Source organism: Talpa europaea, assembly GCF_964194135.1.
Source record: "Talpa europaea genome assembly, chromosome: 4".
Lineage (NCBI taxonomy): Eukaryota > Metazoa > Chordata > Mammalia > Eulipotyphla > Talpidae > Talpa > Talpa europaea.
In genome coordinates this window covers 101,070,370-101,093,210 of record NC_140070.1, presented here as the reverse complement: position 1 = coordinate 101,093,210, position 22,841 = coordinate 101,070,370, and the positions used below count along the sequence as shown (strand labels likewise).

At 40.7% G+C, this 22,841-nt stretch overlaps 2 protein-coding genes across 2 annotated transcripts in view; one reads left to right on the top strand and one right to left on the bottom strand.

Moving 5' to 3' along the window:
• The window catches only part of CFAP91 (cilia and flagella associated protein 91), a gene marked incomplete at both ends in the record, with an annotated part of 34,464 nt that extends 32,586 nt beyond the window's left edge, over positions 1-1,878 (bottom strand). The window contains one exon of the mRNA XM_084232672.1: positions 1,864-1,878. Within this exon, the coding sequence (XP_084088798.1) occupies positions 1,864-1,878 (15 nt within the window). The remainder of the gene's footprint in view (positions 1-1,863) is intronic.
• A 7,855-nt stretch (positions 1,879-9,733) lies between these two features.
• Positions 9,734-12,004, top strand: COX17 (cytochrome c oxidase copper chaperone COX17; the record flags this gene model as incomplete). Its single annotated transcript, XM_084231419.1, has 2 exons — positions 9,734-9,840; positions 11,920-12,004. 2 exons carry the CDS (start codon positions 9,734-9,736, stop codon positions 12,002-12,004), a joined length of 192 nt encoding a protein of 63 aa, XP_084087545.1.
• Positions 12,005-22,841: the final 10,837 nt, after the last annotated feature.

The following is a 22,841-nucleotide window of genomic DNA, read 5'->3' as shown; positions in this document are numbered from 1 at the left end:
CTAAAGATAGAGCTTCCATATGATCCAGCAATTCCACTCCTAGGTATTTACCCAAACGACACAGAAACATCAATTCCAAAGAGCACCTGCACCCCTATGTTTATAGCAGCACTGTTTACAACAGCTAAGCTTTGGAAACAACCCAAATGCCCAAAAATAGATGACTGGATCAAGAAGATGTGGTCCATATACACCATGGTCTATTACTCAGCATTCAAAAAAGATAAACAGGGCCTCCCCGGTGGCGCAGCGGTTGAGCGCTGGGTTGCAAAGCTGCCTGCAGCCTCTGCAGCACCGGTTCAATCCCTGGCTGCTCCCCGGCCACCAGAGGAGGGTCCCATATGGTGCGCAGACCTCTCCTGCCGCCCACTGCTCCCCTCAGCAGTGTACTTCGGTCCTTCTGCCTGCTCTGCTCCCCACTCTGGCTCTGGTGAATTCTCTCACCCTCCCGCACTTCTGACTGTACCCAGTGCTTGTATAAATAAATAAATAAATTTTAAAAAAAAACAAAAAAGATAAACACATGCAATTTGCAGCAACATGGATGGAGCTGGAAGGGATCATGCTCAGCGAAATAAGCCAGAAAGAAAAAGAAAAATACCGGATGGTGTCACTCATAACAGGAATCTAGAAAACCTAAATATGGACCAGGAAAAAGAATAACTATAAGAAAGAAAAAAATCAAAATCAACAAACAACTATGAACAAGAGACACTCTTTGGGGGGGAAGGAGGGATTGGGGTCAAAATCTGGGTTGCAATTGTATGGGGAATATAAAAATAAATTTTAAAAAATCATCCAGTTTAATAAATTCTTTGCCTGTCTTTACTGAAGATATTTATCACCATTCCCAAATTACCTTTGAAACATAGTGATATGATTATAGGAGTTTACTAGATTTATTTTATAAGATAAAACCAAAAGTGACTTTAGAAAACCACTATCCACAATAGGTAAGCAATGAATATATAGGCCCTATACCAGTAGATGGGTAACCTATAGATTTCCACCCAAAGGAGAAGAAAGCATTCCAGAGGAGACATGATGTGGTTGAAAGGAATGCAAGGTTCAAGTGAAGAGCCTAGGATGACTGAGGGCAAAATTGAAAAAAAAAAAGTATGTTTAATTGATTATAATTAAGTTCAATAAGTACTAATGAAGCACTAGCATCTGTACCAATACTGGACTAGGTGCTGAGAAGGCTAGAAAAATGTATAGAACAAGAAAAGATAGAACATAAATGGACAAAGTTTTAAAATAAACTGGGCTTTACTGTCACTGAAGGACCCATTGGACCTAGTTTTTATGCCATGTTTTGATGGATATAAGTTAAAATAAAAAATAAACTAAAACAAAAGATGGGATAAAATGGCACTTCTTTACCTTGGATGCCAAATTTGGACTTGCTCAGAGAATGGGGGCAGGAAGGTCATCCTGGCTGGGCATTTTATACAGTTTGAACGTGGGAATGTTGAGTGAATCTCCCAAGTCTGCATCTTTGCATACTTTCCTGGACACCAAAAGGCCTGAAGTAGATTTCAGGAAGATCTCTAGGGCTGTGAAAATAATCAGGATAAAAGAGTGGCGAAGAGTAAGGTGGCCCAGCGCAGGTGGCTCTCAGAGACACAGGGCTCACCTGAGGCTTCAGAGGAGCGCTACCAGAGCCCTACCACCAGTGCCCTACCACCTGGATGGCGCGCTGCCACCCACCCTTCACCTGCCCCAACAAAGGGCAACCGCGAGCAAGGGGTAGATCCTGAGGCCTTTCTTTTGTTCACCACGCCCCTGGCGAGGTCCACACTCTCCAAAGTCACCTGGTCCAGGGGTGGACAACTTGTGAGGGAACTCTGGGGTCTCCCTTACCGTACAGAAAATCATAAGGTCGACTGGAAGACACGTTGCCCGAGGGGGCCGGCCTCTCCGCGCTCGGAGCTTGAGGCCACTGTGGCAGGTCCTGGGTCTCGACGGTCACTACTTGCTCCATGGTGTCGGCTCTTCTCCCTTAGGCTAGTAGAGAAACAACTGCACCGGCCAAGCAGCGCTGTGCACTGTAGCTATGGTAACGAACGCTAGGGGCGGGACTTCGGGGCGGGGCTATAGGCGGAAGGGGCGGGGCTGAGTGGGAAGTGGCGGGGTGAGCCTAAGGAAGGGGTGGGCTGAGGCGCGGCCCAGGTTGCCTTGAAGGGGAAGAGCAGAGGGAGGGGCGTGAGGAGCAAGCAGGGAGCGGAAAGGGAGGAGGAGTAGAAAGAAGTGAAAGGAAAGGCAAAGAAAGGCAAGGCGTGCGTGAGGAGAGGAAGTAGCAGGGCGTGAGGAGAGGGGTGGCGACACCCTCACCGCGCACTCCACTGCAGAGACGGTGCCTCGAGCTCCTGCTCCTCACTCAGGGTCAACACTGGGGGAAGCCTGCTGCTCCAATTCAGTAGGGATTACAGAAGACGCCACAGACTCAGAAGTCCCTAGGCAATCTCAGAACATTCTAGAATAGTTGGGGTTTTCAGTTCAGATAGCCTTTACCCGCAGGGCTTGTTCTGCATGCTGAGGAATACAAGCTCATGAACGTGGTGCCTTGGCACAGTGTGAGCTATGTGATGCTAGCCATGCTGGCATCAGCATTAGGGTGGTCAGGGTGATCAGTAGCTCTTGATCCACCGAGCCCTGGGCATTAAATCTATTGAAGGTGATGTAGTTTAGGCACCCTTTTTTGAATATTTTAAAACACATCCCAGAATATTGTTTTACCGTAAATTAACCTACATCTCTAGTGAAACGGATTTTTTTTTAAAGATTTATTTATTTATACAAGATTGATTGATTGATTTATACAAGCACTGGGTACAGTCAGAAGCACGGGAGGGTGAGAGAATTCACCAGAGCCAGAGCAGGAGCAGAGCAGGCAGAAGGACCGAGGTACACTGCTGAGGGGAGCAGCAGGTGGCAGGAGAGGTCTGCGCGCCATGCGGGACCCTCCTCTGGTGGCCGGGGAGCAGCCGGGGATCGAACTGGCGCTGCAGAGGCTGTGGGCAGCTTCACAACCCAGCGCTCAACCGCTGCGCCACCGGGGAGGCCCTGAAACGGATTTTTAAAACATAATCATTATCAAATGTAACGAAATAATTTCCTCATTTCATCTAATAATACATATTTAGTTTTTCCTGGTTAAATCCAAGATGTCACTTAATAGCTGATTTGGTGCAATCAAAAGATAGGAAAAAGGTTCTCATTCCATTTTGGTATATCTTAGTCTTATCTTAGAACAGTGAATTTTTAATACTTTCTATATTCTCTATTACGTAGGGATTTTTTTTAAAAGATTTATTTATGCATATAAGAGCTGGGGTGTAGGCCAAAGGTGCAGGGGGTGAGAGGATTCACCAGAGACAGAGTGTGGAGCAGAACAAGCAGATTGACAGAAATACACTGCTGAGGGAGGCAGTGGGCTAGACAGGAGAGGTCTGCCTGGCCATGTGGGTTAGCTCCCTTGTGGGGTGGGGGGGGGGTTATTGAACTAGTGCTTTAGTGGCTGCTGATAGCTTCATAGTGCTGAGACTTAATCCCTTGTGCCACCAGGGAGGACCTATGTGGGGATTCTTTTACAGAGATTATAGAAGAAAGATTGGATAAATGCAGGATTCTTTCACTTTCAATTATCAAATTTCAGAGAAATTAGTTGTTGCTCTAGCAACTTTCAGTGGTAACCTATAAGTTTGTGGTGTTTAGTATCACACTGAATGCATGTATTTTTAAACATCTGATATTAATCCATTATGATTATTTTTCTTTATGATGCTCAAACTATCACATCAGTTTAGTGGCACAGCTGAGAACTGGCTTGTCTGTATGATGTACTCCACTTCCTGGATAAGCCTTTGACCTCTTATGTCTCTTTCCATATATACTCCTGATTTTATTTTCTTTACTCCTTGAATTTCTTGGGGTTTTTGCAAACCAGCCATATACTTTCTTATCTCCAAGTCAATTGCTTTGCCTAAATTGCTTTTCCATTTATAACCCCAACTAATCTAGTTATCCTTCAAGACTTAAAGGCTAAATTTTCCACCTTTATGTAGTTTCCCAAAATATCCCAAATAGAGTACAATTTTGTTCTTTCTTCCAATGCTATATAGTAGCATCAATAGCATTGACCATCTGTGTCAGTGATTGCACCTCTGCTTACAAAAGTGAGTTCTTAAAGGGACAGGCCTTCACATGGTCATTTTGTATCTGAGGTATCTGGTACAAGAAAACTTAAGAAAATGATTCCTAAATTAATAAATCCAGCCATTTATTAAACAAATGAATCATTTATTATGTAATAGGTGTAGAAATTCTGAGATAATTTGTACAGCCCACTGATGCTGGAGAAAACAGAAACAAATGAAATACAGTGCTACATGGTATTTTTTTTTCAGTCTGTGGTTATAGCTACATACCCCACTTTCTGTTCCTTCTTCCCGACATGTTTCTCACCCCACTCCCCATCGCCTCACTGTTGGCTCCTTTTTGAGTTCTCCGCTAAAATCTCCCCTCCTCAGAATGACTTTTGCTCTATTAGATAAATTATTTGAAGTGGCCAACTGCCTGCCCCCTCTACAAATACATTTGAAGTCACTAACCAATACTGTATGTCAAACATCATGGGAGGAAGCAAGTGGCCATGTTGAGGATCCCCATGTGGCAGGAACTGCAGGTGGCCTCTCAGAGCTGAGGGTGGCCTCCAACCCAGAACAAACAAGAAACCAAATATCTCAGCTCTGCAACTGCAAGAAACTGAATTTTGCCAACTTAAGAGACTGGAAATATATCCTTCCCTAATAGAAGCTCAGATGAAACCACAATCGCAACCAAAATCTTGACCACAGTCTTGTGAGACCCTTTTCAGAGGAGTCATGGTACCATGCCAATTCCTGACTATAGAAACGGATATAATAAATATGTAATTCCACTAGGTTTGTGATAATATTGTTACAGCAAGAAATAACTAATATACAACCTTTATGAAATTAGGTTTCTGGGTCTTTTAGTTTAATAGAAACTTTTGATATTGGTTTTGATCAGTTATGCTTTGCCATGTGGGAAGACAATTCCCCTTGGGTCTCGTGTTCTGCCTGTAAAAGAGGAAAGGCTGTAAATAATAAATTATCCTTCATCTCTGACCCAATAGTTTGCTAGCTTCTACCAGTATTCATGGAACCGAGCCAGAGAGTAAAATTTCAGATCCCTCAGAGTTCTTGAAAGGTATAGAAAATGAAATACAGCACATATTTACCTATGGAAATTAGAATTGTTTATTTTTAGCAGAGGCAGAAATGCAAATACTATACAAAATTACCTCTGAACCTATTAACTAAGCAAATGAAAATTTAAGCCTTGTAATTCTTCTCTCTCAGCATATGGTGTCACTCCTTCGCTACCAACCCCAGCTACCCATCCTTACCTGGTCTACAGACCTTACCCAGTCTACATACCTGGGATTAGTTAGACATAAACAATAACCAAAATCACCTTTATCATGGAAGGAGTTTAGAAATTATTTCCTTAGTTGTTACTTGTTACTTTATCAAGGCTGCTATGGTGTCCATAGAATAACTACTTGATGCCACTGATAGTCAGCATCACCATTCAGAACCATACATTAACATGTTAACTGTATTATGAAAAAAGCCCATTACAATCACCATTTCAAGTCTTGCTGCCTACCAATGTAACAATTATAGCTAACTATACATTTTATTGGTTGGAATAACAAAGAACCCATGGCATAAAATAGTAAAATATTGCTGGTTAAAGTCAGAATGGGAAGCTAAAACTTAATACCAAAAACTATTAATCAAACTAACTTTAGAATTCCCTCTATAAAGCAGATGACTCAATGCACTATTTTATTATTTAGTCTCCACATGCTCCTACTCTTAGTTTAATCCCTAATTACAGCTCTCTGGAATTTTCATGTTTTTCATGGGAAAAGTAGGCTTGAGATTGTTCCTTGGAATAGAATGGAAAGCCTAAATCTCATGTTTTACATTCCAACTTTTCCTTTAATACTGACAGGGCATCGCACAAGTCTAAAGGCATTTAGGCTGGGTAAGAAAACTAAAAATTATGTTAATGTAAAAACAAATAGTTGACCTTAAAGTTTGCTTATTCATAAATCAAAAGGCAGGAGAAAAAGTAATCCACGTGTTGGGGCTAGCTATACCATTCTGAAACAAGAGAATTTGCAAGGTATATAAATATTTCACTTTGGAAAGGAGTATTTTTTTGCTCTGCTTTTCAACAGTCACAGTGCTCAAGGAGGAAGGTCTTGGGGTGCCCCTCCTTCTGCACACTAACACTACTTCCAACTTCTGCACACTATCATTACTTCCAAAGTTATATGATGCTGAACACATCAAGTCCATCTCTGAACCTCAGTGTAATCAACTATAAATTTAGATATGTTCAACTGCAATGAGATTAAATGTGGGCTCACAAGCTCAACAGTTTCACTTGTATAAGGAAGATACGGTAGCTAAATATTTTGTTGTTATTTCAACTGCTTATACGTTCTCAGCGAGCATATTTTTTAAAAATTTGGCTTCTCTATTAAGAATTATCAGTGGCAATATAAGAGTTATGGTGGGAAAATTAGTTCAAACATTTTCTGCTTTTCTGTTGTTGTCCTTTGCTTAAGCGAACTCTTCCTTTGGGGTGGAGGAGGGAATACTTCTAGATTCTGTAAAGCAACAAGGCAAAATAAAGCTCTATGGCAATAATTTCTCTGAGTAAAAAGCATTTACACTGTGTCCACTATATACTGGCCACTGAGGGACCATAATAAGCATGGTCGTGTCACAGAACAATATCTCTTTATAAAAAATGATTATTTTTACTTCAAAGTTAAGGAAATGACTTAAGCCCTTAGAATAAAGCTTACTTTGTTCCACACTACCTAAAACTGCAGTGAAAGAAGACATTACAATATTAAATTCCAGTTCCACCCCATGAAGTAATGGTTTCCAAACTCTTTGGTGGCATGCAACTGACACGGCATTCCTTGTTTTCCAGGTGAGGATCATTGATTTAGTTAAGCTCCTCTGAAGATGACACATTATCTTTGATCCCAACAAGTTTACTTTTTAAATAATATTTATTCCCATTCTCTACCCCCACTTGCCTCCCTTCACAGGCAATTATTCTATTATAAAGCAAATCTTTTTTTCATACATGTATTCTTTTTTTTGGGGGGGGTTTACCTATAGGCTTTTATTATGTTAAAGTATGTTTCTTATGTTTCCATTTTTTTAGAAATTTTATTTTATCTTAAATGGAATTTGAATTCTGTGAACTTCAGTATATGATCTAGGGACACAAACTTCAGTCTGACATATTTGGCATACAAACAAATTTAGAAGGTATACTAAAAGGCAAGTTAAAAGCAGTATGAAGAGACAAAGTATCAGAAATAGACTCAAATACAACACAGGTATTCATGCATGTATTCTTATGTGTATTTTTTATTTTGCATTCTTCTTTAAATTTATATATGCACATATTTGACTATGTATTTATTCTCATCCTTTTCCCACTACCTATACTATTTTAAAAATTTATCCTTGTTATGGTTAGGGGTAGAAAAGGGCTCTCACACACTCCCAGACACAGCTGCATTTCTGCATTCCATATTGTAGGTAGGGCTGCTGCAGCCTAGTCTTAAGGACTGGATAAGATCTGGGACCAGGCAGCTTGGTAAGAGTCCAAATTTATTCTATCTAACAGCTCCAATCCATAGCTAAACAGCAATTATTGGCTGGGTTAGTTACCCTTTTCACAACCTTCTTTTTAATTGCATCTCACCATTTTGACATTAGTCTTTGTTCCTTCACCTCTGACCTCTGATGTGGCAGTTACCCCCAGTTACAATTAGCCTGGAATCAGGACCAAGCAAGGCAGCAAAGGCATGCATACATAATTAAAAGGGACCCCTCCCTAGAAGAAAAAGAAAGATCACAAAAACTCTCCTGCTTTACACCCTCTGGGCAGTTCTCCAGTTTTTCAGTGACCACCTGCTGCCTTATGCAGAGTACTTTATCTTACAGTTACCTTCTAAATAAACAAACTTTGGCGAGCTTTACTCCAGTACTTGGTACTTTCTAAAATTCTTTTTCCACAAGACACCAAGACCCTCTGGTGTCACCATCTCCAACATTACTTGTGTATATGATGCAATTTCTTATAGTTTGTGATCAGTGTTCCCTATTTCCCTTTCCATCTCCCCAGTAATGCATGCCCAGATTGCCTCCAGTTGTCTGCCACATAGAAATGCTGTGACAGTTATCTCCATACATGTTCCCTAATGGACTTGCTAGGAACTTCTTTGGAATATAGATCCAGGAACAAAATTGCTGAGTCACAGTAATTAACTAGATACTGCCTAATTGCCTTCCAGAGTGGGCACAGGCAAGAGCAGTCTACACTCTGGGAACACACTGTAAAATGTTCTGGAAATGACCTCCTTGAGCCGCCAAGAGAGCAAAGCCGACCTGAAGTCTGTGAAAAAGCCATGCAAAATTTGCTACCTGTGAGTAAAGCCAGTCCTTACCCGCAGTAATAACCAGGGATCAGGATAAAGAAGATTCCCTTTCTCCAACATTTCTGTGGGAAAAAAAAAAATCGCGATATTATAGTCACTGTACTGCAGACAATGTAGGCACCAGTTCTTACCTACCTAACTCAAATCTCAATGGGGAAATTTTTTTCGATTTAATTCCTGCTGAAATCAAATCTTTCGTAAGGAGGCTAAAAAAATGCCAATTACCTAAGGATTTAAACTATATGGGGGGGCCTCCCTGGTGGCGCAAGGGGTTAAGCACGGCACTATGAAGCAATCCGCATCCTCTACAGCACGAGTTCGATCCCAGGCCGGCCAAAGAGAAACACACAATGGTGCAGCAGACCTCCCCTGTCTCGCCCGCTCCTCCCCTCTGCAGTGTACTTCAGTCTGCCTGTTTTGTGCCCCACTCTGTCTCTGGTGAATCCTCTCACCACTACCCCCCCATGTCTGGCCTGTACCCCAGCTCTTGTATGCATAAATAAGTATATCTTAAATTTAAAAAAAAAAACAAAAACTACTTCCTAGGCAGCTATGAGAATTAAAACAAAACAACAACAAAAAAAAACTGTATGGGGAATAGGAGTGGCATGGGTGATTAACACGTGTGGACTAGTTTGTTAAATTGTTTTTTCAACTCATTTTTAACTAGGTCAGCGAAGCGCCTTGGGAGACAGGAACGAGGCTGATAATACCGCAGTGTGAAATAAGGGGAACTGGCTTGTTGCTGAAGGAAACTGGCTTTCACTAGTGGTTTTTCTTTAGCTTGGACAAGTCATTTCACCTTCATGCATTTTCTACATCCGTGGGGAGTAATGGGGTTGGGGGATCTTGGAACTGCCTTTCAGCTCTCATCTTTCTAGCCCTTCCCACGTTGCCTTACAGACTCCTGGAGCCCCTCCACCGCCTCTGCGCCTGCGCTGAAAAGGGGCCCTGGCATTCCCGCTATGCTGGAGCCTCTTCTGCGCACGCGCCTTAAAAAAAAAATACTTCCTCTTCCTCCCCCGCGTTGTCCCCCCCCAGCACTGGTCTGAGGAAGGCGGGACTTCCTGTCCTTTTTCAAAGCGACTGCGGAAGTGACTGCAAGCGAATCGCCGCTGGCACAGTTTAGGGTGTCTGAGCAAGTCGCTGATTTCGGCGCCAAACATGCCGGGTCTGGCGGCTGCAAGCCCTGCCCCGTCTGAGTCGCAGGAGAAGAAGCCGTTGAAGCCCTGCTGCGCCTGCCCGGAGACCAAGAAGGCGCGCGATGCGTGGTCAGTGCGCTGCCGGGAAGGGGCGGCCGGCGGGCCCCCGCTCCGCCTTCCGCAGCTTGTGTCCCCCCCTTGGGCTGGTCGTAGCTCCCCACTTTGCTGTGCGGCGCGCTCGAGAGTTATAGGGCCCCGCAGGCTGGGCGGTCGGCTGTTGACAGCTCTTCCTGGGAAAACGGTGGAAGGGTCACATTGACTCAGACTTGCTTCACCCACGTGCCCCTACTGAAGGTTTTTTGAGCCTGTATTACGTGTCAAGCACTGTGTAGGGTCATAAGACGTAGAACTGCATAAGGGTGCTACATTGCTTAAGAGAACTTGACGCTAATGGCGACACACCAATGTTTGTTATGCCACGTGGTAAGGGCTGTGATGTTTTGCAGATGTAGCGATCATGAGCAACCATTCAGTCAGTCTGTAAGGTAGTGCACCTGATGGACATGCTTTGGTATCACTGAAAAAGCCTTTTAAATTCCAAATGTAGAGAGTAAATGATTCTTATAAGTCGAGGGGAATTCAGTGGATTTGGGGGACTATTTAGACTTTCAAGGAAGGCAAGAAATCTTTAGAATCAGAATCATAGCCAAAGGAAGTTTAAAATGTTGGCGAGACCCAAAAATAAACATTTTCTGTTGTTTCTTCTCAATATATGAAGGTACTGGAACATAGGGTGCAGTCCTGGCAGTGCTGAAGAGTTCCCGTTCTTTTTAGATAGGTGACTTAAAAATCAGCCAGTCTACTACAGTGTAGTTCACAGTACTTAGAATAATGGTACGTGTAGATTACCATCACTCCGCAAAAGGAGGAATTTATATGCATTCTGTTGTGGAACAGTCTTGGTAAAAGGAATTTTCAGGTGTAAATGTACACTTCCCACCAGCTCCTTTTCCTCCTTACATAAAAAGTAAAGAAATCCTAAGTGGCATATTAGGGATAATACATTAGAGTGTAGGAGTTCACTGCTTTTTAATAATATTTAGTATTTTGCAAATCTCTCAACATTATGAAGGGAGAATTGAAAGGCTACCTTCTTTAACGAAATTGCTTCCATAGTAACAGTAAGTGCTTATTGAACTTTCTGATAGTGTGATGTATCATGATCCAGAGTCAAGGTTTGAGTCTAACCAAGACTTTGTGATCTTGAGCAAATTCCTTAACATCTGCCTCATATAACTCCAATGTGCCTAATAAAAGTATTTGCCTCCAGGATTATTGCAGAGGTTTAATGATTTAAACCACATCAAGGGCCTAGCACGGTATTTACAGCATTCAGTACAGGCCAGGGAATGCTAGTTATTTTCATAAAAAACTATCCCAGGAAGTCACTCATAGGCAGACTGCCCTTGAGCTATTGAAGGATGTGGAGGATTCAAACGGAAGAAGAACCTACCTATCTTTAAATTTCTGTTGCACTAGCTACCAACATATCTTCTCCCCAATTATCTCTAGTCAGGAATCAGTTTTTTTCTTGTAATTGAATTTGGTTTAACTTGATTCTTTGATGAAGTTACTTTTGCAGGCCCTAGAAATAAAGCTTGTCTCTGTGAATTTTGCAAATAATAAGTTCTTTGACCATGAGGGGGACTGACCAGGTTTCTCCTGGCCGCCAGATCTTTTTTGCTGTTTATGTTATTGGATGTCTTATGATTCAAGTAGATTTATTTGAATGTACATGTAGATAAATCAAGAATCAAGAATGTAATTCCTATGTGATAGCAGGCAGAAAATTAAACCTTTTCTCTTCCATTGAGCATGAATATTTTATTCAGTCAGTTTATTTCATTATAGAGTGATATTATTCCTTACATATGAACTAGAGGCAGTATTTGATATGCATAATGAAATAATGAATCAGTTTTCCCCCTTCCCGTCCCCCCTAACAAAAAAGTAGTTATCTTTGTAACATCTTTAGGGGCTTAGAAATATTACGAGTCAAAAACAAACAAACAGAAAAACAAACAGCCATTTGGTGTAATAGCATTTTTTTTTAACTCCAGCTACGTTCCACCAGGCTCATGTTCTACCTCACTCCCGTCACTCTTAACCATGCTTCTTGTTAGATAATAAGTTCATTTATTTTTGTAGCATCATCGAGAAAGGAGAAGAACACTGTGGACACCTAATTGAGGCCCACAAGGAGTGTATGAGAGCCCTGGGATTTAAGATATGAGATGGTGAGCATGTTACTTTCTGATTGGGAAAGGTAATAATATATTGGTTTATTGTTTCAGAATCATGTATTGCTTTAATGGTCATTGACAACATTCATTTTGTAGGGTAGTTCACCTGGTTAATCTAATATGCTTAAGTATTACTAAAAATAATTTTTCCATGTCTAATGTAGGAAGTAAATGATGCTAATAAATTGAGAGGCATTCAGTGGATTTGGGAAAGAGAATTCAGGCTTTCAAGGAAGACAAAAACCTTTAGAGTTATGTCAGAGTCTGAAGGAAACATAGCTGTAGGGAGTTTAAAATACTCAATTTTCTGACTTTTAAAGGAACTAAAAGGAAAATGTTCTCTCCTTATTTCTAATATTGGCCTTTAATAAGTTCATTTATATTGGTGTAGACGGCACACAGAAGTAATACTCTCTGCAAAACAAAAATGAAATTGTTGCTGTTTATTTTGGACCGTGCAATATTCTAAGAAAGCAAAAATCTTGGACCAATTTTTTTTTAAGAACCTTGAATCCAAATTTTAATGATGAAAGGGTCCCTGAGTAATGTGTTTACAACATACCAGAAATAATTGATTTTCTTTGCTTGGAAAGTGTTAATTCATTAAGCAACCATACTTACTCACTCATTGAGGTCTGTATTCAGAATATCTCCTTAGTAGAGAGGCTTTGCCTCAACACTCTATAAACAGCATCTCTTGCTGCCTGTCCCAGCAATATTCAAGAGAACTTTCTGTGATAGGTATGAAAATATTTCTGGACCTGCACTCTACTGTATGGTTGCCATTAGCTATCTGTAGCTGCTGAGGACTTGAAATTTGTCTACTGAAACTGAGGAATGGATTGTTTAATTATTCTTTAATTTCAATAGCCACATGTGGCTAGTGCCTACGGAATACCATCACCTGCATATTATGTGTTTATCATCTGTGTTGCTTTATTCCAACTAGAATGTAAGCTCTGAGAGAGGAATTTTCTGTTTCACTTCCATTTTCCCAGGACCTTTAACAGTGCCTGGTGCAGTAGGTACTCAGTCTATAGAAGAGTGCTAATTACATGATGAAACTCAGACGGACAGGTTTGAAATGACCCCCCAAGGAGGATTAATAGGATCAGAACTGCCTCTATCCAGGCAAACTCCCTCTGCTGATGCTCCTGCTCACTCCCCACCCTGCCTAATGTCTACAGTACATTGCCACTGTTAACTCAGTAGCTGAGAAATAATGCCAAAGCTACATATTAGTATGATAGTATTAGAAAGCCTGACTTCCTTCCCTTTTCACCTCTTTCCTGCCTTTTTGGAATTTCACATGTGGCCAGTCTTCCTCACTGAGGTATGAAAAAAAGGAGGGATAAGGAATCAGTCCAAAGCTGTTTAGAAGCATTGCTGTGTAAGTGGCAAACAGACTAGGCTGAAAATCCTGAACCTTAATCTTTGGTTCTTTTGATACCTGGTTTAGCTTATTTTTCACTGTGGATACACTTATTGAGACATTAACCCTCTAAGTTTTACTTTTTTCATTTCTAAAAAGAGAACCATAATATATTTTGTGGTTCTCTATATGATATGGTCTAGCTAGTCTGTATACATGATATACTTAAATGACTTTTAGAATAGATAGCATTTAAAGAAACCCAGGGGTGAATTGTTTTTGGGGAGGGGAGTGTGTTCTTAAAAAGTATACCTATTGATTGATTTTAAAGATACAGAATCTCAACATTTGTACATGGTTTCATTATTCATAATCTAACTCTCTTCCTAATCAGTTGAATAAGCTGTTGGCTAGGACTGAACCTGCCTTGTAAAAGAATGTAATTTTAGGATCATCAAAATTCCTCTTAGACTCTTTGGAGACGGCAGAAGTGGTACAATTGTTACAAGTACCCTGTGTTCACAAGCACCAGAAAATATCATGGGACAGTGAAACTGATTCCTAGGTACTTTATTTGCACATATAAGAAAGTACAAGAGCTTTTGGACTTAGTAGAGCTGATATTTAACTGATTATGTTGTCTTGGGCAAGTCCTTAACTTTCTGAACCTTAGTTTTCTTATCTGTAAAGTGACTACTTAATAGAGTTGTGAACATTTAATGATACATGTATAAATATACTTTGTAAACTAAAATAGAAACCAGAACACAATACCTGGGGGAGTTGTGGATAGCAAACATTAATTGAATGAAGCAAGAGTTGAATATATGGCAGATTATGGATTTTTGAATCCGGGTTACAAGAAGAACAATCTGAATCCATGTAGTACAATTCTAAAAATTCAAAATGTCATGTTTTCATTTTTGGTGTGATAATACTTTGGAAGAGGAATAGGTATCTGGGTCCTTGTAGGTCCCCAGCTACCATGGGGACATGGAGAACAGTGAGGACTTGGGCAAAAGACTTGCCCAAGTTAAGCGTTGACAGGGGCTGGAATTAAAACTAGAGTCTAGGTCTTTTATATTCTCCAAATCACTGGCACTTTATGCTTCACTCCTTGCACGTAATGAGATTTTACTGCCAACATACTCATTTTTAGGATTGCCTTTATTCTTGGTTGTCAATCCTAAAACATTTTCATGAATGCCAATTAGGAAGCCTATTGCTGAAATGCATAGGTGTGTATAACTTAGTAACCAGGTCACTGGCTGTAGGTAAAATCCAACACAACTGCCTATACTGTTACAAGGTAAACTTAACTAAGTAGACTGCATTGTTCTGAATAACTTCAGAGGAAAAATATTTTGCAAACTTTGATCTTTCCAGTAATGAACATGAAAGTTTCTTGATTCAAAAACCTTTGTAGATTTCATTCTCATTAAATAAGCTAGATCTGAAGTATACCTTTAATTCAGTGGGTTGGGACTTCATATAAAAGTAGGCTATATTCAGATTTTAAATCACCCAAACAGTATTTTCCAAAACTCACAAACCTAGGCCCTGATGTGCACATGGCGACTCAAGAAATGTCTAGATAATGTTCAAGTGTACTCCTCTTTAAGAACCACTGGTTTAGACTGAAGTAGTAAGTTTAATGCTAAACATAAACTGTCAGAAAATTTACATAGTAGCAAAAACTACTCCCAAGAAAAAATAGATGTGCTGGCATTGTTTCTAGACACTTTCTTCTGTGACAGTTTATTTTACTGAAAGAGAAACTGAAGCGACCTTAAAAAAAAAAAAAAAAAGAAACGAAACTGAAGCAACCTAGAACCTGCTTATTAATGCAAGAAGAAAATGACAACCAGTATCTTTCTGCCTTTAGGAATCACTAGAGTCCCAGTTTGGGCCCTAATATCATTGAATGCAGTTGAAGTTCTAGTACTGAGCAGTGGCGATTTTCTTTTATTAAGTTTAACTGAACTTAATAGTTGACTAAAATATGCTTAAAATATGCTGATTTCACATGCACACAGAAAACGAAATTGTATACAATGTAACGCCAAGAATATCCAAAAAGGGGACATTTCTGCTATTCAGACATTTGTTCACTTAATAGATACTTATTATTTAAGACCTTAGAAAATGCCAACCTGAGAAAGAGAAGGTCTCTTCTCAGAGATAAAACCAATGTGTGTGCACCCAGAGACTTTCAGCAGGTAACCAGCCCCTCTTCATACATAGTCTGTAGCAAAGGAGATAATACTTTGGACTCTACTATGTCCTGAAATGTGGACTGGCTTAATGTTGGGTTATCATTCCTGCCCAATCTGTGTTTGAGCCTTTTGGAATAGGGAGAGTTTAAATTATTGTGTTGTTTGAGGAGACTTATCTTCCTCTAAATTCAGGAATAGCTGCTTGAGAGAAGCACTTGCTTTAGATTTAAGAGATGGCTAGCCCAAATTATTACTGAAGTTATCTTTTAATTACAGCATGTTTTCTGACTTCCGGGATTGCTTCTGGGGTGGGTGTGGGTGAGAGCTGTCTGGAGAGCAGGCTGGTACTCACTGACTACAACAGCAGCCCTGTCCTCTAGTACACTTTCTTTTTTGATTGTTGCCCTTAATTCGTCCTTGGGATTAAGTGAGTAGCTTTCCACAGGAAGTGCTTTTTGTACAGAGCTGACCTTCTGCCTTCAGCTTCATGGGTTTTTGCCAAACATGCTTGGATCAGCCAGGAGTGATTAGCAAAATTCTCTTGATTAGCTATAAAATTAAAATGCCTTTTTTGGGAAAGTTATTTTTGAGAAAATATATAGATTACATAAAGTTTTTACTTCAACACACCTCTAAAGATTAAAGAGTACAGATTGAACAATTTTAGTGATTTTTTAGTTAGGCAAAACTAGAATTTAAGAATGTTTCATGACTGGTTTAGGGTAATTGTGGCAATTAGTAAATAGCACTAGTGGAGGCATTCATTTCCAGTGATGTTAATATTTCCTAATTTTATAGGTCTGGCATAATGTTTGAAATCTGACTTGCTGAAATCTCTTTCTGTAGGTGGTCTGCTCATTCCTGAAGAATGAAGAAGATTCAATGATTTTGGGAGTTCTTTGATGAACTTTGACAAATGAAAGAAGTATTTATAATTTATTAAAAAAAAAATCCCTGGTCAAAAATCTCTGCATGTGTGTTTGTCTTTAGTTGTTTGCTTGTTTTTCTTAAAGGGTATAGTGTAAACAAATCTTACAACATGTAAGTTTCTTATATTCTTGTGTCATTCCGGGGACTCTGAATATCTCTTGTAAGGAAAAAGCAGATAATGGTCTCATCCAATGAATCTCCACCATTAGGAGCTTAGAAGTAAGAAAATAACCCTTTACCAATTCAGAATGAGTACAGTAGCCAGGTCGTTTCATTCAAGATTTTTTTTTATTTTTAACTTCCTTAGAGGCAAGAACTGGGCAAGCCTTCTGTATCTGTATTTTAAATCAATACAGTTGTTTTTATTAGTTCTGACTTTTGGGGAAGTAGTTTGTTTAGATTTTAGATCACTTTATAGCCTCAAAGGTGTTTGGCATGATTAATCAGTGGCTAGCTAGTTTCATTTTAGAATTGACTAGAATCAAGTTTATTGCTTAAGCCCAGATAATTATCTCTTATTAGAATCTGGCTCTGCCATAGACTGAATAAGTACAAGTAAATTAATGAAATAGTTTAACAGAGTGATACCAGAATGTGTGGTTCACTTACTATAGCAACCCTGTGGTCCTATTAACTCTTTCTGGGCTAATTAACTGTATTCTGACTAAGTATACTAAGTTTCAATCTCAACAACAAAAAGGCTGAGGAATGTAAGATATATGTAGTATCTTGTGTGATGGGAAAATTGACTCTTTTATAAAGTGAAGAAGCTGAATTAAATAATTCCTTAGGGTTCCTTTCTCGATAATTTATTAGAACCATGGTTTTGAAATATAACACTCTTAGGTTCAACAGCTGGCTATGTCACCAAGAAATTCACCGCCTCTTTGGGCCTGGTTTTTTTTTTCTCATGAAAGAACAAAAGAATCAAGGAAAATAGGATTATCTAACAAGACCACTGAATACTAATTAAAATGATGTACATAAAGCACTGGCCACAGGTGCTAGCACTTAACATTGTTAACATTCTCTTAATTCTTTGGTACTAGATTCGTATTTTTCTTTGAAAATGCTACTTTAATTTTAAAGGACTTCAGGCTTTTCAGAACATTCTTCTAAATGAAGAATGGAATCTTCAGATATGAACCAGCTTCCCACCCAGAACAGATCTGTGGTAGTTACCCAAATTTTGCTTGAAAATATCCCGGGACTACAAAAGAAAATAAAAATATATTGTTTTATGATCCATTTGTTGTTGTATGCTGTTCCAACTTTTTCTTAGGCATCTATATATTTTTTAAAACAAAAAATGAAAACATTTTTCTGTTAACTTTTTTTTAAAGATTTATATGTACAAGAGCTGGGGTACAAGGTGGAGGTGTGGGGCATGAGAGAATTCACTAGAGACAGAGTGGGGAGCAGAACAGACAGATCTACTGAGCTACACTGCTGAGGGGAGCAGCAGGTGAGTCAGGAGAGGTCTGCTGTGCCATGTGGGTAGCTCCCTGGCCTGGGATTGAACTTGTGCTGCAGTGGCTGCAGATGGCTTCATAGGTTGTGGCTTAACCCCTTGCGCCACCAGGGAAGCCCCCTGTTACATATATATATATTTTTTAATAGAGGCATGTTTTATTTATTTCCTTGTTTGTTTGTTTGTTTTTGTTTATACATGCACTGGGTACAGTCAGAAGCACGGGAGGGTGAGAGAATTCACCAGAGCCAGAGCAGTACCGAAGTACACTGCTGAGGGGAGCAGCGGGCGGCAGGAGAGGTCTGCGTGCCATGTGGGACCCTCCTCTGGTGGCCGGGAAGCAGCTGGGGATGGAACAGGCGCCCAGAGGCCGCGGGCAGCTTCGCAACCCAGCGCTCAACCGCTGTGCCACCGGGAAGGCCCCCTGTTACATATTTTTAATGAGATCACAAAATTGATTGCCTTTCCCCCTTTATAATATTTTACTGTCCAGGAGTATAGTTCTATAATGTGATTTCTATTAGCTATGTATAAACTCATTCTATGGCTTACCATAATTTAACCAATTCCCTGTTGTACAATGGTTAAATAAATTAGTGTCATAGTCATTTCATTAAAGTAATTATATGTGTTCAGCATTATAGGAATTGGGTCTCAGTCTTTGTGGTGGGAGGGTGTCTGTCTTGAACTAACATACCAGATACCGAAATTACTATTATTTTTTTATATTTTGTGTTTTGATTTGATGGTAACATGAGAAAGAAATCACTTAATACCCAGCAGTCTATAATAGGACCACTTTTTGTTGACTTTGTCATATATCTTTCTCATATATACATACTTTTCTGACTACCTCAATGTCACTGCAACCCATGTGTAGGGTAAGGAAAAATGTCAGGCTTTTCTGCCCTCCCGCCATCAGGATAGATGATGGATCCTTGAGGTCCTGAATGCATGCCTGATGGCGGGCACCTGGAGTAGGGTGTGGGCATAGGTAGATGGGATTCACGTGGGCTAAGACTGTGCTTTTAAGGGCGGTGTCACGGGGATGCCAGCAGCAGCAGCAGAAGCTGAGAAAGAAGCCGAAGAGAAGCAAAGAAGCAGAAGCAGAGAACGCCAGAGAGCCCAGAGAGAGTGCGGATTTGCTGGGGGCTGGGAGGACTGCCAGCCTCCCGGCCCCCCAGCACCCCTGCCTGCCATATGCCTGGTGAACACCAATAAAAGACCTGCAAAAGCCACTGAGGACTGTGACTCCTCCTTTATCCGGTCTGCTGGATCAGAAAACCTACTCAGTGGCCATTCCCTGGCCTTACACCATGTTTCCATAGGGAAGTCTTTACAAGCATCCTTCACTATCACTTAGCTAAGGGTGAGCCACAGGGAACGCCTTTTTTCAAGGCTTTGTATGAGTACTGCCTGACTTAGAAAGAGTGCCAATTTGTATAAGCTTTTAGCAAGGTTAACTTTTTCAATCTTTGTCAGTTTGATAAGTTGTACTTCCTTTTTCCCAGAAGCCCTTCCTTTACCCCCTACTTTTTATATCTCATCGGTCACATGTCCATAAACCAGCTGCCATCAAGGGGAATGTTTTAGTCCCTGGCATCTGAAGGAGAAGTTCACCTTCCTTATTATGTTGCCCAAGTAAAATCAGAGTTCCAAAAATGAAGGTGAAAGGGGAAACAGCTATAGACTGGGGAAACAGCTATAGACTTGGCAACCAGCAGTGTATTCCTAAAGTCATGTTGGCAGTATGTGTCCACAGCCGAAAATCACACCTCTTCTATTTTAAATTCTGTATTAGGAAAGCATCACTCTGAAGCCCAATGTTTCTCAGACTACACGATGAAGAATGAGCTTTTTTTTTTTTTCCAGCTCACAGCTGTACAGGTTTTGATGAAATTCAAAGGCCCTAAGTTTCTGTAAAATTACCATAAAGTGTCTAAATACTCTAAATTTTTCTCTCCTTGTCATTGAACAGTGATAGTTCACCAACCAGCTGTACTCATCACCACACTTGGAGAGTCACTCTCTAGTTAGAGACTTCATAATTTGGCCCCAGCTTCCTCTCCTGCCTCATGCCCTGCTGTTCCCTTTGACTCACCTACAACAGCTGTTCCCTGTTACCAGAACATGTGATGTATTTTTGTTTTACTTCTGGATGTCACTTCATATTCTGTTCTCCCTTCCTGGAATGTCCTCCCCTAGCTGGGGGTTGTCTAATCATCTTTTCAGACCAGCTTAAATGTCACCTGTTTTTCCTGAATTCTTTGTGCCCCCATTGGTATTTCCTTTGACCCCCTGAGTATACTGACTTTCTTGGATTACAGTTGTCTCTGGGTTAGTCTCTCTCACTATACCAAAGTTTCCTTAAAAGGGGATAATTGTCTTGCTCCTCCTCAGATACCATGTCCCTGGCTCACATGCTTTGCTCTAAAATGATGTGACTTCTGTATCCTTTGTTCTCCCCAAATAGTTTCTACAGTGCTTTTGCCTACATATATGTTGATTTCCTCAAAATATTTTGACACACAAGTTTTTTCTTTCCTTTTCTATCAAATTTGAATTAAAAAAGAAGATAGAACTTTCCACTGTATTCCCATCATTGGGCCTATCCTACAGGCATCAATGTTACTGATACTGCCGCTAGCATGTGGGATTTAGGCACCCATTATGCAATCCCAGCAACATGTGCAAATACCCTGTAGCAATAAATGAGGCCGTGTGTTAATCATAGAAACTTCCGAAAGCACCTAGCAATGTAGTACAGCACCAACTGTCGATACATACAACTTAGAGTCACAGTGACCAAGACATTAGTCCTTATTCACATACGAGCTCTGTGACCTTGGGCAAGTTCCTTACTCTCTGATGCTGTTTCTTCCATTTAAAGATATCAATGGATGACGTAGAAGCCATAACCATTTGATGAATGTTAGTACCTTCTGCTCAGATGAGCACTGGGTTGATAAGGAAGGCGGGCTGAAAACTATTCAATAGTCCTCTGTCTCTTTAAAAGGTTAGGGCCAGCCCATCTCTCAGGCTTCCAGAGTAAAATGACCTGCTTTGAAATTCAATCTCCATCAGAGCCTTGGTTGTCTTCCTTTCTGCACTTCTGATTTTGATCAGCTAGCTAAGACAGCTACTCAGACAGCTCAGGGGTGTATGACTAAACAGGATAAGCAGCTGCTGCTTGGTGAAGTGGTGAGTTGGTTGGGAGGTGGGCAAGTGGCATAAAAGCAGCTTGGAAACCCCCAAAATCCACTGCTCAAATGGATCCAAAGCAGAGGAGGGGTGTGGGAAGGAGGGAGTGGTTTCCTTCTCCAGGCACTCCAGCAGTCACCCCTGGATTTTTCTCCCTTAAATTTAGAAAAGAGGGGACAAGATGCACATGGGTTGATCAGTTGATTTAAATTAAATAGGAAAATACCACTTTCTTCAACATGCTGTACGTTTTCATATCACTGTGCCTCTATTAGTGCTCGTCTCACCACTAGAAATGGTCTTTCCTTCTTTCTATCTGGTTAATTCAGCCCCTACACCTAAAATCAAATGTTAATCCTTGCATCTTCCCTCCTTTATCCCACTCTTCCTTCCAGGTTGCCACCTGTCTATAAAAGTAACTGTTATTATATATCACACACGGAATTGCCATTGTTTTTTTCATTTATCTTTCCCTTGATCCAATGAAAATTCAGAATCTGATTCTCTACATGCTTGGCTAAAGTAGGCAGTCAATAAAAAAAAAAAAATTGTTGAGCAGAAAACTTCCACTTCACATATTTGAAAATTTCGAGCAGTATAATAAAAGTCCCTATGGATTGAGCATATGAAAAATTGTTGGGTGTCCCCTTCTTGTCCCCCTGCACCTCCCCCCAGGAATGATAGTAAGTGCTAACCAGTAGCAAGAGAAATAATAATAATAATAAAGGAGTCGTTTAGAAGCTGGTGGGCATTTCTTAGTTAAATGTTGGCACAGTCCAGTTTATTTCTTGGTGACACAAACTAGAGCTGGGTCGGTTTACAGGTTCCTTGGGTGTCATCATTCTTCCTGGGAGGGGAAGCGGGAGGGGTTAGGGGTCATTTGTCAAGGCCAGGATTTCCACTGCTGCAAGCTATTTGAGTCACAGCAGTAAGTCTGATGACTAAACAGTATGTGTAAAGTACCGAATCTAGACCGGGCACTTCATAAGTGCTTAATGGATGGTGTTTTTTGGTCTGCCAAGGTCTCACCCTTTGTGTTAACCATTGCTAGAGCCAGATATGTGTGGGGAAAATCAGCTTAGAATTCAAAAAGCTGTTTTGCATAGCTATAAAATTTAATGAATGCCACATAAATGCCTAGTGATGTTTACAAAATGATCTAATAAAGGCCTTCAAGGGGTTTTCCTCACTGTTAGGAGTTTTTCTGATAACAGTCCCATACTTTCCTACTTTGATGTGTCTTTCTACCTCAGGAGAGCCCCGGCCCTCCCCTCAGGGAGCTCAGGACTGCTTCCTGCCTGAGGTGTTGTGGAAAATTCTGTGCTTGCTTATCCCTTGTGGGCTGCCCGCTCCCACATCTTCTCCCTGCCTGTCTGCATGTCTGTCTTGCTCCCCCTCCTGCATGTCCTCTCCTTCCCCCCCTTCACCCCCCACCCCCCAGCCTTATCCTGTCCTCTGTGGAGGTACGCTAAGTGCTCTGCCAGCCTGCCTGTGTGCCTGATCTGTTTTTTCTCACTGCCAGTACCTCTTGGATTCCAATTCCAAACATGGTATCCATCTGGGGTCACCCTTTCTTCCAGTGCCAAGAGAGACGCATTCCAAATGGAACACAAGTGTGCCTCCCATGCTGGACTCTC